Here is a 13,757-nt window from a genome sequence, read left to right on the forward strand (position 1 = left end):
AAGTTCTTTTCTAATATCCTCGTTTTTAATATGATACTGCCATTTTGATGCCAACTGTTCACGCCTCTAATCTTTCTCAGGACTATCATATCTGCAATCTCTAGTCTTTGGTCAAGTTTTTTACTTCTGACCCAGCTCTCAGATCCATAAGTTAAAACTGGTGTGAACACTTTTTGAGATACAAGTTATCACTATTAAGATTAAATAGTGATGACTTGTATACAGCTAATTTAGTGTTCCAACTAATTTTCTTATTCCATATGAATTTATTCAATTGACTTCCTACCATACCAGCTTTGTTGATTCTGTTGTCTATTTCTATATTAAATTTACTGTCTTCACCAAATATTGTGAAGTAGCTGAAATGTTTTACTTGTTCCACAGGGTCTCGGTTCACAACGCAGTTGACATTTTCAACGATTATGTCTATCTTCATTGTCTTTCTCTTTTTATTGCTGACCTTCATACCATATCTATTACAACCGTTATTCAATTTAGTCAGGGAATCTTGCAGACTTATAGCGGATTTATTTAGAAGTATAACATCATCCGCATAAAGCAAAGTGCTGACATTAACATCTCCAATTTTGATATCATGTTCAATACCACTTTCCTTCATAATGTGATCCATATAGATAATGAATAACAGAGGGGATAATGTACATCCTAGTCTGACACCAGATTTAACATTAACCCACCTTCCTGTATTTCCTTCAATTCTAACTGCTGACTTACAACTCAAATAAAGACTAAGTATTGCTTGTATAATGCCCCATTGACACCATATAACCATAGCGTTTTGAATAGCTTCTCTCTTGTCATATGCCTTTTCCAAATCTACAAAACTTAAATACAGATCTGTTATATTCCCATGATTTCTTAGCTATCTGTCATAAAGTGAAAATCTGATCCTGATAGCTTCTATTTGGCCTGAATCCAGCTTGCTTTTCTTCCACAATTCTTCTCAACCGTTTCTCAAGTATACTTGCATAAATCTTACCAGGAATACTACCTCTGCAATTCTCACATTCAGTTCTATTTCCCTTTTTATATATGTACTATAAGAGCTCAACTCCAATCATCGGGAATTCATCCCTCTGTCCAGGCCTTCTGAACTATGCAGTGCAGCCACTGTAAGACTTTTATACCTTCATACTTCAGCATTTCTGGTCGAATGTCATCTACTCCTGCTGCCTTTCCACATTTCAAGCCTTTGATGGTATTTTCTACTTCAAGTATGGATATGTATTCCTGGCTGTATGCCTGTTGAGTGTTTGCCACTGTGCTATCACTGCTTGAAAATTTAGCAATTTTCGAAGTAATTACTCCATACTTCAAGGATATCTTTTTCTCCCATTTTCATGTCACCTTTATCATCTGCAACTCCTTTTACAGCACTCTTTCCTCCATTACTAAGATATTCAACAACCTCCAGAATATTTTTCCGCCTTCTTGATATTTATTTTCTATGTTCTTGTCCTCCCATGACTTTTTGTTTAGCTAGTTTTACACAGTGTTTAGCTTTCTTACATTTGTCTCTGTATTTTTTAAGAGCACAAGCTGACTTATTTGCAGGAACTTTTGATATGCTTTCTTCTTTTCCTTCACTGCCTCTTTAACTTCCTGTGTCCACCATGGAGTTCTGATTTTTCTATCCTTGCAGACAACCTCACCACATGCCTCTCTGGCTCAATCAATAAGGGTTTTCTTCAAGGCTTGCCACTGAATCTCCAAGTTTTGGTTCTTATTCTCAAACTCTTTCATTTTTTCTTCAATAATCTTTGTGTATTTTAGTCTACAGTTCACATCTCAGATCTGCTCAACTGTTTTCGCTTCAAAACTTTCTTACATGTTATTCTTTTCAATATGAAATTCAATTTTATCCTACTCAAGACCAAATAGTGATCACTTCCAATTTCAAATCCTCTGTACACTCTGGTGTCCTGCACCAGGGAGAAAACATTACTATCAACAATAACATAGTCAATGAGACTTTTCTTATTCCTTGCCTCTTCTCTCCATGTGAAATTGTGCACATTTTTATGTTGGAACATGGTGTTAGTAATAACCAGTCCATGTCCTGAGCAGATATCCAACAGGTATTTGCCATTATTATTAGCTTTGTTCTTTTCTCCAAATTTTCCCAAAATATTTTTGTATGTCTGACAATCATTTCCTACGCTGGTATTTAGATCCCCCACAAGGACCAACTTTTCCTTTTTCATTGTGTCAGATGCTTTCTCTAACGCCTCAAAAAATTCCTCCACTTCTACCTTAGTAGAACCTTCTGTGGGACCATAGGCACAAATAAGTCTCATTGTCCAGTTCCCCATTCTCATATTTGCCCACATCACTCTACTTGAGACTGCCTGCCATTCAAGAAGATTAGCCTCGTATTTAGAGTTGAATGCTATGGCTACTCCTTCTTTTCCTTGATTGTCATTGCCTGAATATAACATTTTGTATTTATTGCTCAGAAAGATCTTACCAGTTTTTGTCTTCTTTGTTTCAGTCACCCCTATTATGTCATTCTGGTACTTATCTGATTTCTCAGCTAGCTCCATTTCTTTGCCTTTCAAGCTTCTTATGTTGATAGTATCGATCTTTAACTGTGGTGATGTTGAGTCGGGGTGTGTTTTCAGATTTGTTCCAGTAGCTGACTTTTCACTGTTCACCCAGGTTCTCTGGCGAAAACAATGGGGGCCTTGTTTAACCGGACGACACTGCAGCCGTCATGAAATTTTGTCATGTTGTGCCATCATTTTGTATATTGGTTTAAGCCAATAAGAATGCAATTTGGTCGGCTAAATCCCAAATTGCCAGCCCATCCTCGTTCATTCAGTATCCAGGTAGATACCCAACAGGATGCACCACAAGAAGGTGAGGATTGGACATTAGGTCAGAAGCCTTGGTTGGTTTTCCACATTCCTTTAAAGGTCGTGTGGAGGTCTCCTCTCAGTTATTCAGCTTTGATCCTTAAGCACCCCTTCTAGTAGGTTTTTGAAGATCTTTTTTTTTTTTATTTTCAGCTAGCAGTACTGTTATCATCTGCATATCTTAAGTTGTTTATATTCCTTCCTCCTATGCTGACTCCTTTAAATTTTTCTAATTGCTGAAAGATATTTTCAGTATAGAGTTTAAACAATATAGGAGAAAGAACACAGCCTTGTCTGACACTCTTAATTCCTCCGAGGTTTCTCCCGATATTTTTATTGAGGCAGTTTGCTCCCAATATAGATTTATCAGTAATTTGGTATCTTTACCATCTACTCTTAATTTTCTGATGCATTTGATTAGTTGTTCATGTTGTATATTGTCAAAGGCCTTTGTGCAGTTAATAAAACAAGTAGACTTCTTTCTGCTTCTCCAGATATCTTTCTATAATAGTTCTAATGTTGAAGAGAAGAGTCCTTCTCTAGTTCCTTTATTTTCCTGAAAACCAGATTGTTTCCTTAATTTCCAATTTGATTTTATGTTTATTTCTTTCTAGGATGATATATAACATAAATTTTGCTATCAGATTGATTGTTCTGTATTCTTCACTTTGATTGTCTCTGATTTTTTAGGTATTGGTAGGAATGTCAAGTACTTAAAATCTTTTGGCAGGTGTCCTGTTTCGTATATATTTTGTTACATATGTCAGTCAGTGATCTTATAGCCTTATCATCTAAAGCCTTTAGATATTCTGCCATAATTCCATCCATTCCTGAGGATTTTCCTGGTTTCGGTTTCCTAATAGCATTTGTTACTTCCCAGGTAGAAGTAGTAGGCCCCCTTCAAACCTTCTTGTATCGGCTTATCTATTCTATCATGATTGTAGAGTTCCTTTGAATACTCTACCCATCTATCCCTTATTTTGTCTTTCTCCATTAGGATGTTTCCACTGGTATCTTCAATGCAATGAGAGCCTACCCTTTTGCAAGATTTGCTGGTTAGCTCCCTAACTTTTTCATGAAGTTTTTTGGTTTTGTGCTTTTTGTCCAAAAGTTCAGTTTCCTTACATTTGTTGTTGAGCCATAGTTCTTTTGCAATCCTACATTCTTTCCTGAACTCCTTGTTTAAATTCTTGTATTCAGGAGAATTTTTGTGTTTCTTACTTTCCTCCATCATTTTCAGTATCTTGTTATTCATTCAGGGTTCACTCATCTCTTCTCAAATTTGAGAATTGTTTGTTTTACTGTCTTTTTTATGCCCTCTTTAAATTTCTGCCATCTATCCTCAATCTCATCTTTAGGGTAAGGATACTTGGTGTAATTAGGAACGTTAACAGCAGTGGATTGTGTCAGTTCCTTTAAAAATTTCTCTTGTATGGCTTGATTTTTAAGGGAGCTAAGATCATATTTTTCTATGTTTATAGGTTTCATAGTTTTCTTTAATTTTATTGCTGCTTTAATGACCACAGGGTTGTGGTCTGATCCAATATCAGCCCCTGGGTATGTTTTGGCTTGTAAGATGTTATTCCAGAATCTTTTTTTAATCATTATATAGTCAGTCTGGTTCCTACAGCTGTCTCTGGGACTTTTCCATGTGTAAAGTCTTCTAGGAGGGTGGCTAAATAAAGTATTTGTTACTACCAGATTGTTTTCTTTCCTTCATAGAAGCATTCTACATCTTCACCTTGGGGTAATCAGAAGTAGGTGCATATTTGGACAATAAAAATATTAAAAGGTTGAGCTGCAATTTTTAATGTAATTATCCTGTCACTTATGGACCAAAATCCAAATAAGGATTGCACAATCTTATTTTTTAGTACAAATGCTACTCCATTCTTATGACTGTCTCCACATGAGTATATAATTGAATGGCTCTTTCTGTTTATTTTTCCACTATTAGTCCATTTGACTTCACTGATATCAGAAATGTCAATTTTCATTGCTTCAAGTTCTTGTATAAGGTTAACAATTTTCATTGCTTCAAGTTCTTGTATAAGGTTATCAAACTTTCCAGCTTCATATAAGTCCTTACATTCCAAGTTGCAAGCTTAAGAGAAGATTCTTGGTTTTCAGATGTGAAGGATCAAGAGATACCCTCCCTGGAGGGTTTAAAGTATCTTTGTCATATGCTATTTTTATAGTATCTGTCTTACATTCCCCAGTTTCTTTCTCTTCTTCCCTGTAATATTTCCAAGAGACAAAAGTTGCAGAGGGTCCAACCTTGTCTCTGTTGCTTAAATTCGACATGGTTCTCTGTTTCATGGTTTACTACAGAAGGTTATGTGGTGAGGTTCCTGTCTCTTCCGCGGTGACTGGCCACATCTTTGTTTTGTCTTGGAGTGTCCTTCACTACAGCATAAAATGCTGGTACCCTCACTTAGTTTTGCATGCTATGCTAGTCGAGGCACTGATTATCTGAATATCAAACCCATATTTAACATCAGAAAGGTCCCAAAATCATTATTCTAATGCAAGTTAATGCAAGTGTCGAACAAAGTTGAAACATCGTGATCATCCTCTATAAGTGAAAAATAGCCTTATGTCAGCTGGAAATAGACTGCTGCTAGAAGGAAGTGTAATAAGTGATGTAAATGAGACATGAGAGGAAGTAAGAGGCGTTATGAAAGATCAGGAGAGTGGAACAAGTGAAGCTGAAATGCCTGTGAATACAAAGAGAAAGAAAGAGAGAATGGTAGTGTAGGAGATGAAGATGAGAGAGAATAGGAATGCAAGATGGACAGGGAAATGGGGGTTCAGATGGACACTGAGACATGGCATTAAGTTGGTAACTAAATTGGAATTAATGGAATTACATAGTAGATTAGTGAGTTGGATAGATGCTTGATTGATTCTCATTATAAAGTTTAATAGAATGAATACAGCACATAAATAATTAAACACACATTTAATCAATCATGCATTTCATCTCAGTAACTGAGACATTGTCAGAAAAACAATATTAAAATTGCAAAAATACACACAGAAATGCACAAAACAATAAGTGGAAAAAATTAGACTGAAAGCCTCAAGTCCTATGAGCAGCAACCTCTATGGGTGATGTTGGCTAGCCTTAGCTGTTGGGTGGGAGGCCTAAGAATTAAAGTTTCCCAAATTTGGGAGGTTTAATACAACAATATTTATTACGATTTGGTTGCTTTTAAAATCAGCTGTTGATTCTAAAAAAAGTCTTTGAAGGTTGTATTTGTCGTAGTAGTTTTCTTCCATTGGATTCTGTGCAAGGTTTCCAAAGCATGGTCGCTGTCCGTGCTTTTGATGGCAGATGTATTTATTTCTCATGTTCTAGGCAGATGTTAGCAGATCTCCTAGTGTGACCATAATATGATAAGTTGCAAGAACAATGGACTTTGTAAACATTTGGAAGAGAGAGAGGACTTAGAGGATCCTTGGGAGAGCTTATGAGGGCAACTAGCTTCAGATGAGGTTTGAATACAGTGCAGAGACTGTACTTTTTAGAGTTCTGGCTATTTTTTTGTGAGGTGTCCTGGATGTAAGGAACAATGATAGCATATTACTATTATTATTACTTAAATATAAAGAGCCAACAGGCTTAATTTCGGCGATATAAACATTAAATTAAGGGGATAATAGATCCCACATTGTTTTAAAACCGAATAAGAAACTCAAAGATTGGAATCAGAGTTTCATGCCGACTATAGTATAAAAAACTATAAAAGTATCGGCGAATACTAGCGTGAGATAAATGCAAGTAGAATGTAGTACAAACACGGGCAGCTCGTTGCAAAAGTGGGTAAAGTTCTGATCGTTATTCTTGGTATTTTCCATAATGTAAAAACACATTTCCTAGGAAATGTATGCTGTTATTACGTTATGGTGGGAGGTCACTACCCAGACCGGTTTCAGCCTTTATTGAGGCTTCATCAGTGAGTAGCTAGAGCAATCAATACCAAAGGGTATAGCGAAAAGAACTTATATACTCTGCTATACAAGTTGTCCAAAAGGTGCACACCCATTAAGTTACTTAAATATAAAGAGCCAACAGGCTTCATTTTGGCAATATAAACATTAATTAAATTAAGGGGATATTAGATCCCACATTGTTTTTAAACCGAATAAGAAACTCAAAGATTGGAATCAGAGAGTTTCATTTGCATGAGAATTACTATTATTATTATTTATTATTATTATTCAGGCAGATGGAGTCATTAGAATTGTGGGAGGCTCATCTTGAATGACAAAGTCTATCATACAATTTCTTAAACTCATTCACTGTTTGTGATTCCACTACCCTAGTAGGCAATGCATTCCAAGTCCACCCATCCTCCATGCAAAAAAGCCACTCCTCACACTCTTATTCACCCCTTCCATTTGTAATTTCCAGTGATGGCCCCTTGTCTTTGCTCCTTCTTTTTGATCTACCCTTCAAAAAAACTCTCCAGTTTCGACCTTTAACTACTCTCAGCAGTTTAAATGTCTCAATCATATCACCTCTCCTTCTGTTGACCAAACTCTGCAGTCTGCATGTCCTCATAGCCAACATTTTACAGTCCCGGTATTATTTTTGTTATCTGCTTTTGCACCCTCTCCAAGGTTAATTTATTCCCTTGATATCCTACTGACCAAATCTGGGCACAATAATTCAATGGGAAGACATGATTAGAGTATCTAGAAAAGGCACACTATTATTGTCTAGATACTGTAATCACACATCTTCTCAATGGCACCCTTTTTTCTCAGTTTACAGAAAACCCACCCAAATAGGTAGATGTATTATGATATATACAAAAATTTTTCAATCATCTTCCCCTCTCAACAGTGTGTTATCAAAACCCTTGTCAATAGAAATTCCAATCTCTGTTCTGCTCAGGCTTTACTTACAACTCAACTCTCCTTTATTCACTAGACCTTCTTGTCAAATGGTTACAATGCCAAAAAGATCAACAAATTAATTGTTCCTCCTGTCTTCTCATATCCCTCTTAATGTGCAGACTGTAGCAATGCTATCATTGTTCCTTATATCTGGGGCACCTCAGAAAAAATAGCCAGAACTCTAAAAAAAGTGCAATCTCTGAACTACATTTAAACCTCATCTGAATCTGAAAATGGCTGCTCTCATCCGCTCTCCCAAGGATCCTTTGTCTCCCCTTTCTCTGTTGCAGGTGTTTACAAATTTTTTAAACTTTCTTAAGTTCTAGGCATCTGCCTAGAACTTAAGAAATACCTCTGTCATCATAAGTATGGACAGTGACCTTGGAAACCTTGCACAGAATCCAATGGAAGAAAACTACTGTGCTTCACTGCAACAAATACAATCTTGACTTTTGAAAGGGATAGATACTGCCGTACTGAGGTCATGGTGTGTGTGTGGGGGGGGGGAGGCATTATGCTTAATGGATGCACTTAGCTACAAGTAGACTGACCGATGAATGATATTGCAACAAAGTTCTTCAATGTCATGTTCGATTGTTCCGTGGTGTTGTAGGTAAAGAATTCATTTTTATGGATGACACTGCTACACATCATACACGAGCACTGGAGATACTTCTGGAGACCAAGGATATTAATCAAATTGAGTGTCCAGCATGTTCCCCAGATCGCAATCCCATAGAACATGTTTGGGATGCAATAGGGAGATGCATTGCTGCTCACAGTTCCCCTCCAGAAAACAAAAACTCCTGAAGTACTTGTGCTAATCATTGTAAGAGCTGCATCACAGTTTGGGGTGGACATATTCCATACTGAAATGTCTCTCTGCATAGTTTTCCTTAAGCACTGTACATTAATTCCTTAACTTACATCCTTAGGAAATTTGTAACTTTTGTCAAAAACTTATTGCAATTTAATTTGTACAAAATTTATAACACATTTTGTGTGTAATATAATTTATTAGTATTCTGGCAATAAATTTATGTTCACATTTGGCCGTATTCATGAATTGTTTTTTTTTAATACAGGTAAAAATGTAATTCACCCATAGCTTTTGGACACCAGTATTATTAAAATATTATCATTACTGGACACCTTATTATTATTATGAGGCTCTCCTAATGATATTAGGAGAGCCTTAACTAGAGAGATGTACAGCTGTTTGCAGATGATGTAAAGTTTGGGATAACAATGAGAAATAAAGCAGATATTGTGGTTTTATTGGAGGATCTGAATAGACCTTGTATGATTGATTACATTGCTAAAGATGTGAAATCATCACATTGGATAATGGCAATGATAAAGGATTTGACATCCAGAAGTAAGAAGGCTGTATGGAGGGGAAAAAGAGAGAGAACAATAGGAAGAAGAAATAGAGAAGCCATATGAAGCAATAGAGAAACTATAAGAGCATCTGTATAAGGAGAACTTGCACACCCATTCTTCATGCAATGAACCTGCGTATTGCCACCTGCAAGCAAGTGATGAGATAGTGATTGTCTGAGAATATAGTGAGTGCAGAAACATCAAATGAGTTTAAAGCCCTTTTGATGAACTTCATGTGTGATAGTCGGGACCTTGTGTGATGAATGTTTTGAAACCATGAAAGAGTGGTGATAATAATAATTATGTTTTAACTGAGAACTTTTATTGTGTTAGATTGTGATAGAGTGGATAATTAAGTATTCCTATCTTATCACAGTCTAACATGCTTTTCCAAACAAAAGAATGAGATGAATATAATAAATTGCCTCTAAGTGTAGAATAAGCATTATGTATATATAAACTAAGTATGTTCTGTTATGAAAAGACTAAATAAGTGTATATTTTGTGCCATTCACGAACGTGATTAATTTAGTATTGAAAATGTAAAACATTACCAGAGCTTTAGAAATTAACCTGTGCAAAGGGATTATAAAATGTAAGCACAAATTCAACAGTTGGGGGGGGGAGTCAAGTTCAAAGGTCGTAACACGATGGAGCGACTCTCACGTCTGCGTACATGCAACAAGCAGGGTAGACAATGGACGCTATGACGTAGTAGTTCGCTGGACACCGAAAGGGGCGAGAAACGCTGAGAAATAGGAGGGAAATATAAGGGTCATGCGACCCTGAAACAAGGCCTTTTTTCTCCCTGGATTTCCTGGTGTTCGTTTTTGTGTGGTGGCGTGGGGGCGCGAATGTTCTCGATGTCGGAGGACGGGTTCCGATAGGCAGCTACGGTCTTGGCGGCCGTGTTCTCCGTGGAAGGAACGAAGTCTGGCAAGTCCACAGAAGGCCAGTTTCCTGTGAACCTCTGGAGCTCTAAAGAACCAAAGGCGAAGATAAGTAAACTTTATTTGTGTTTAACAGAATATATGCCAAGTTAACATGTTATGGAAAAGGAACATTAATGATATTGGATAAGATTATATTGCTAGGACTTAAGAAGGATATTGAAATTATGTTTATTATCTGTCGTTGTGTTTAAGTTTGCCATTATATTAAGTGAAATTAAGGATATGTTTAGAGTAAAGAATTGACATAATATTAAGAGATTGTGAAAGATATGAATGTTATCTTGTGTAGTCTGACAGAGCTACGGAGCCTTAGATTGATTGTGAAAATAGTACATAAATAACGCATTAGCGAAGCTACTTATATTAATTTATATGTGTAACAGTAGTGTTTGAATTTTATATACCTTGTCTGAAACTCCCTTAAGATGGGATTTAATTTAGTGTTCTTATGTGTATCAACCTTTGAGTATAATAAACCTTGCTTTTGATTCTAACAAAGACTTTCTGTGATTTCTGGAATCCGATGCACCGCTTATAAAAAATATTAATGCGAACCTATGTGGGATATTTGAAAAGAGTAAATTTTGGTCACGTCTGCAGAGTTAATTGGTATCAGTAAGTACTGTCCTGAGATTACCTCTTGGTTGTTAATATTAATTAATCTAATAGCGCTAAGTGGTGTGCAGCAAAACAAATAAATTTCTTGGCGTTTTAAGAGGGGTAAATCTCAGACACTCTGATACTCTGGTACTGCCTCGATCTCGAGGAAATTCCATTGTCCCTCAGAGGTACCACGTGTTACCTGATAGAGTGTATCAAGGAGATACAGTAAAAGGTTAAAGTAGTTGTATTTGAGAAAAAAGCAGATACAACATAAATGGCACAGCCGGTAGGATTATTATTGAAGGAGGCTTAGGTTAGAAAAGATTGAATAAAATACAAACGTTGTATAAATATAAAAGACAAGAAAAAGATACAACAATTGTTAAAAGACCATAAGATTTAATGATTACAAATACAAAGAGCCAACAAGTTTCACTAGCCACTGTCTAGCATTTTCAAGGCTGTACTAGTGTGAAAACAAATGCATCAAGTTACATGAAAACATACACTTTAGTAACTGTTAGGCCGTTACATTTGATAATTCGTGTTTGATGGCGTGCATGTGTTCTAATGCTTCAGTCAGAATCTGGTACATGACCATGTGTTGTGTAGTTTTTCGCATGTTGCAGTTCTGTTGAGCTGAGAGAATTGATGAGATATTTCCATATGTCTTTAAGAATAACACCTTGATTTCTATTTAAATTATTGCCTGTGCATAGCACCACTGCTGCTTCTTTGAAAGTTCTGTAGTCATTCTCGATGTAAGACATCGAACTGTTTTTCCAATCTATAACGTGATTTGATGTTGAGAAATGATGAGCTAAACCAGATGTGATGATTCTATTGTGATTGACATCCCCCACGTGTTCCTTCTGTCTTATTTCAAAACTTCTAGAGGTCTGTCTAACCTTATTATTCGTCTAACCATCATAGATCACAAAAACATAGCATCATTCATATGCTCCGTAATGGAGCCTTAAAGTCTATTTCGAAAGAAGGAGATGTACAGAGAGAACTGTCACAAATAGCTAACACTTTATCTCTGAATGGATAGCCTTCTAACATTTAAACAAATTGCTTTTTAAAGACAACACCCAACAATGTGGAATGGAGTCCCAATATGTGTCCACAGCTGTCATTCCATATATTAATTCAGTTTCCACAAAATTGGCAAGAATGTTAAAAGCTCATAACATCAGAGTGATTTTTAAACCAACTACCACGATCAGGCAAGTTTGAAGATCTTCCAAAGATGAGGTACCTTTCTTCAAAGAGGGGAAAGTTTCCTGGAGTATATGAAATTCCATGCACGTGTGGCCTTTCTCACATTGGACAGACCTCTAGAAGTTTTGAAATAAGACAGAGGGAACACGTGGGGGGATGTCAATCACAATAGAATCATCGCATCTGGTTTAACTCATCATTTCTCAACATCAAATCACGTTATAGATTGGAAAAACAGTTTTATGTCTTGCATCGAGAATGACTACAGAACTTTCAAAGAAGTAGCAGTGGTTCTATGCACAGGCAATAATTTAAATAGAAATCAAGGTGTTATTCTTAATGACATATGGAAATATCTCATCAATTCTCTCAGCTCAACAGAACTACAATATGCGAAAATCTACACAACACGTGGTCATGTACCAGATTATGACTGAAGCATTCGAACGCATGCACGCCATCAAACACGAATTATCAAATGTAACGGCCTAACAGTTACTAAAGTGTATGTTTCATGTAACTTGATGCATTTGTTTTCACACCAGTACAGCCTTGAAAATGCTAGACAGTGGCTAGTGAAACTTGTTGGCTCTTTGTATTTGTAATCATTAAATCTTATGGTCTTTTAACAATAAAAGTTCTCAGTTTTTAACAGCTTAGACCAAAAATGAACAGTTTATAATTATGTTTTGTTAATATAATAAATTATCCACACTTGAGATCACGAGTTCACATGATGTTAAGCGATGATAATGTAAACTATATTTTATCTTTCCTATAAAAATGAAATGTTAATTCACACGATGTAAATAATTCTTGAATATTCAGGTGGTGACCTAGATGGTGACGAATATGTAGTTTTATGGATGACAGAGCTGTTCTTTCAAAGACAAAATTATCCACCAATGGATTTCATAGAAAAGAAAAGGTCAGCTTTTAAACAAACATTTACAGTAAGTACAGTTAATAATGTGAATTTCACAAATATTGTTTTCTCTATTATATGTATTTTAATTAATTTGTTTCACTAAATATGATATATGAGGTACTACCCAAAATTTCAGGGAATTTAACCATAAAAAAAAAATACTCCTAACACTTTTTAGTTTCCACCATCACCTTCAAAGAATTTCCCTTGAGCATGTATGCAGCTATCCAGAGGCTTTTTCCATAATTCCACGCATCACTGGAAGTCTTCAAGTGTGACTGTGTTTAGCACTTCCTGCAATTTTGCATCATGTCAAAATGATGCTGTTTCAGCCAGAATTTCATCTTGGGGAAGAGGAAAAAAATCACGGGAGGAAAGGTCAGGCCGATAAGGAGATGGAGAAATGTCTGCTGTGTTTTTGGAAGCTAGAAACTGTCAAACAGTAACTAATGTGTGGGCCCAGTCTTTGTTCTTCCAATTGTCAGGATGTTTGTGCCGAATGTTCTCCCTTAGCTTCAAAACCTCACAATAAAACTTGCCATTGACAGTTTGACATGGGGTGGGGAGTGGAATTCCTCGTGGACAATGCCTTGGATGTCAAAAAAAAAATTGATCAGCATTGAATTTATTTCTGCAAACTTGACACACTTTTTTCATCTACAGTGAATTTGGCTTCCAAATGTTTCCTTAAACATTCAGTAAGGTTCTGCAGCAGTTTTTTTTTTTTTTGAGGTTTGAAGTAAAATTGATACAGATTCTTTGCTCTTTAAAATCCACTATTTCATTTGGAGAAGAAATTGCCAAACCACTAAATCGTGACATTACAAAAATGCACATAATCCAAGAATGCAAAATTCCCTATTGGTATACTGATTCACAAAGGTA

The 13,757-nt window shown here is 36.1% G+C and overlaps 1 protein-coding gene across 4 annotated transcripts in view; it reads left to right on the plus strand.

Annotated features, from left to right (window-relative positions):
* LOC150109059 (uncharacterized) overlaps window positions 1-13,757 on the plus strand; it is a 278,607-nt gene that overhangs the window by 241,010 nt on the left and 23,840 nt on the right. For all 4 annotated transcript variants that reach the window (XM_090411446.1, XM_090411462.1, XM_090411471.1 and 1 more), the window contains exon 7: window positions 12,773-12,897. In XM_090411446.1, coding sequence (XP_090267572.1) covers window positions 12,773-12,897 — 125 coding nt within the window. The remainder of the gene's footprint in view (window positions 1-12,772; window positions 12,898-13,757) is intronic.

This window comes from Typopeltis vanoorti, chromosome 2 (assembly GCF_054136105.1).
Source record: "Typopeltis vanoorti isolate ZY-2024b chromosome 2, IOZ_Tvanoo_1.0, whole genome shotgun sequence".
Lineage (NCBI taxonomy): Eukaryota > Metazoa > Arthropoda > Arachnida > Uropygi > Thelyphonidae > Typopeltis > Typopeltis vanoorti.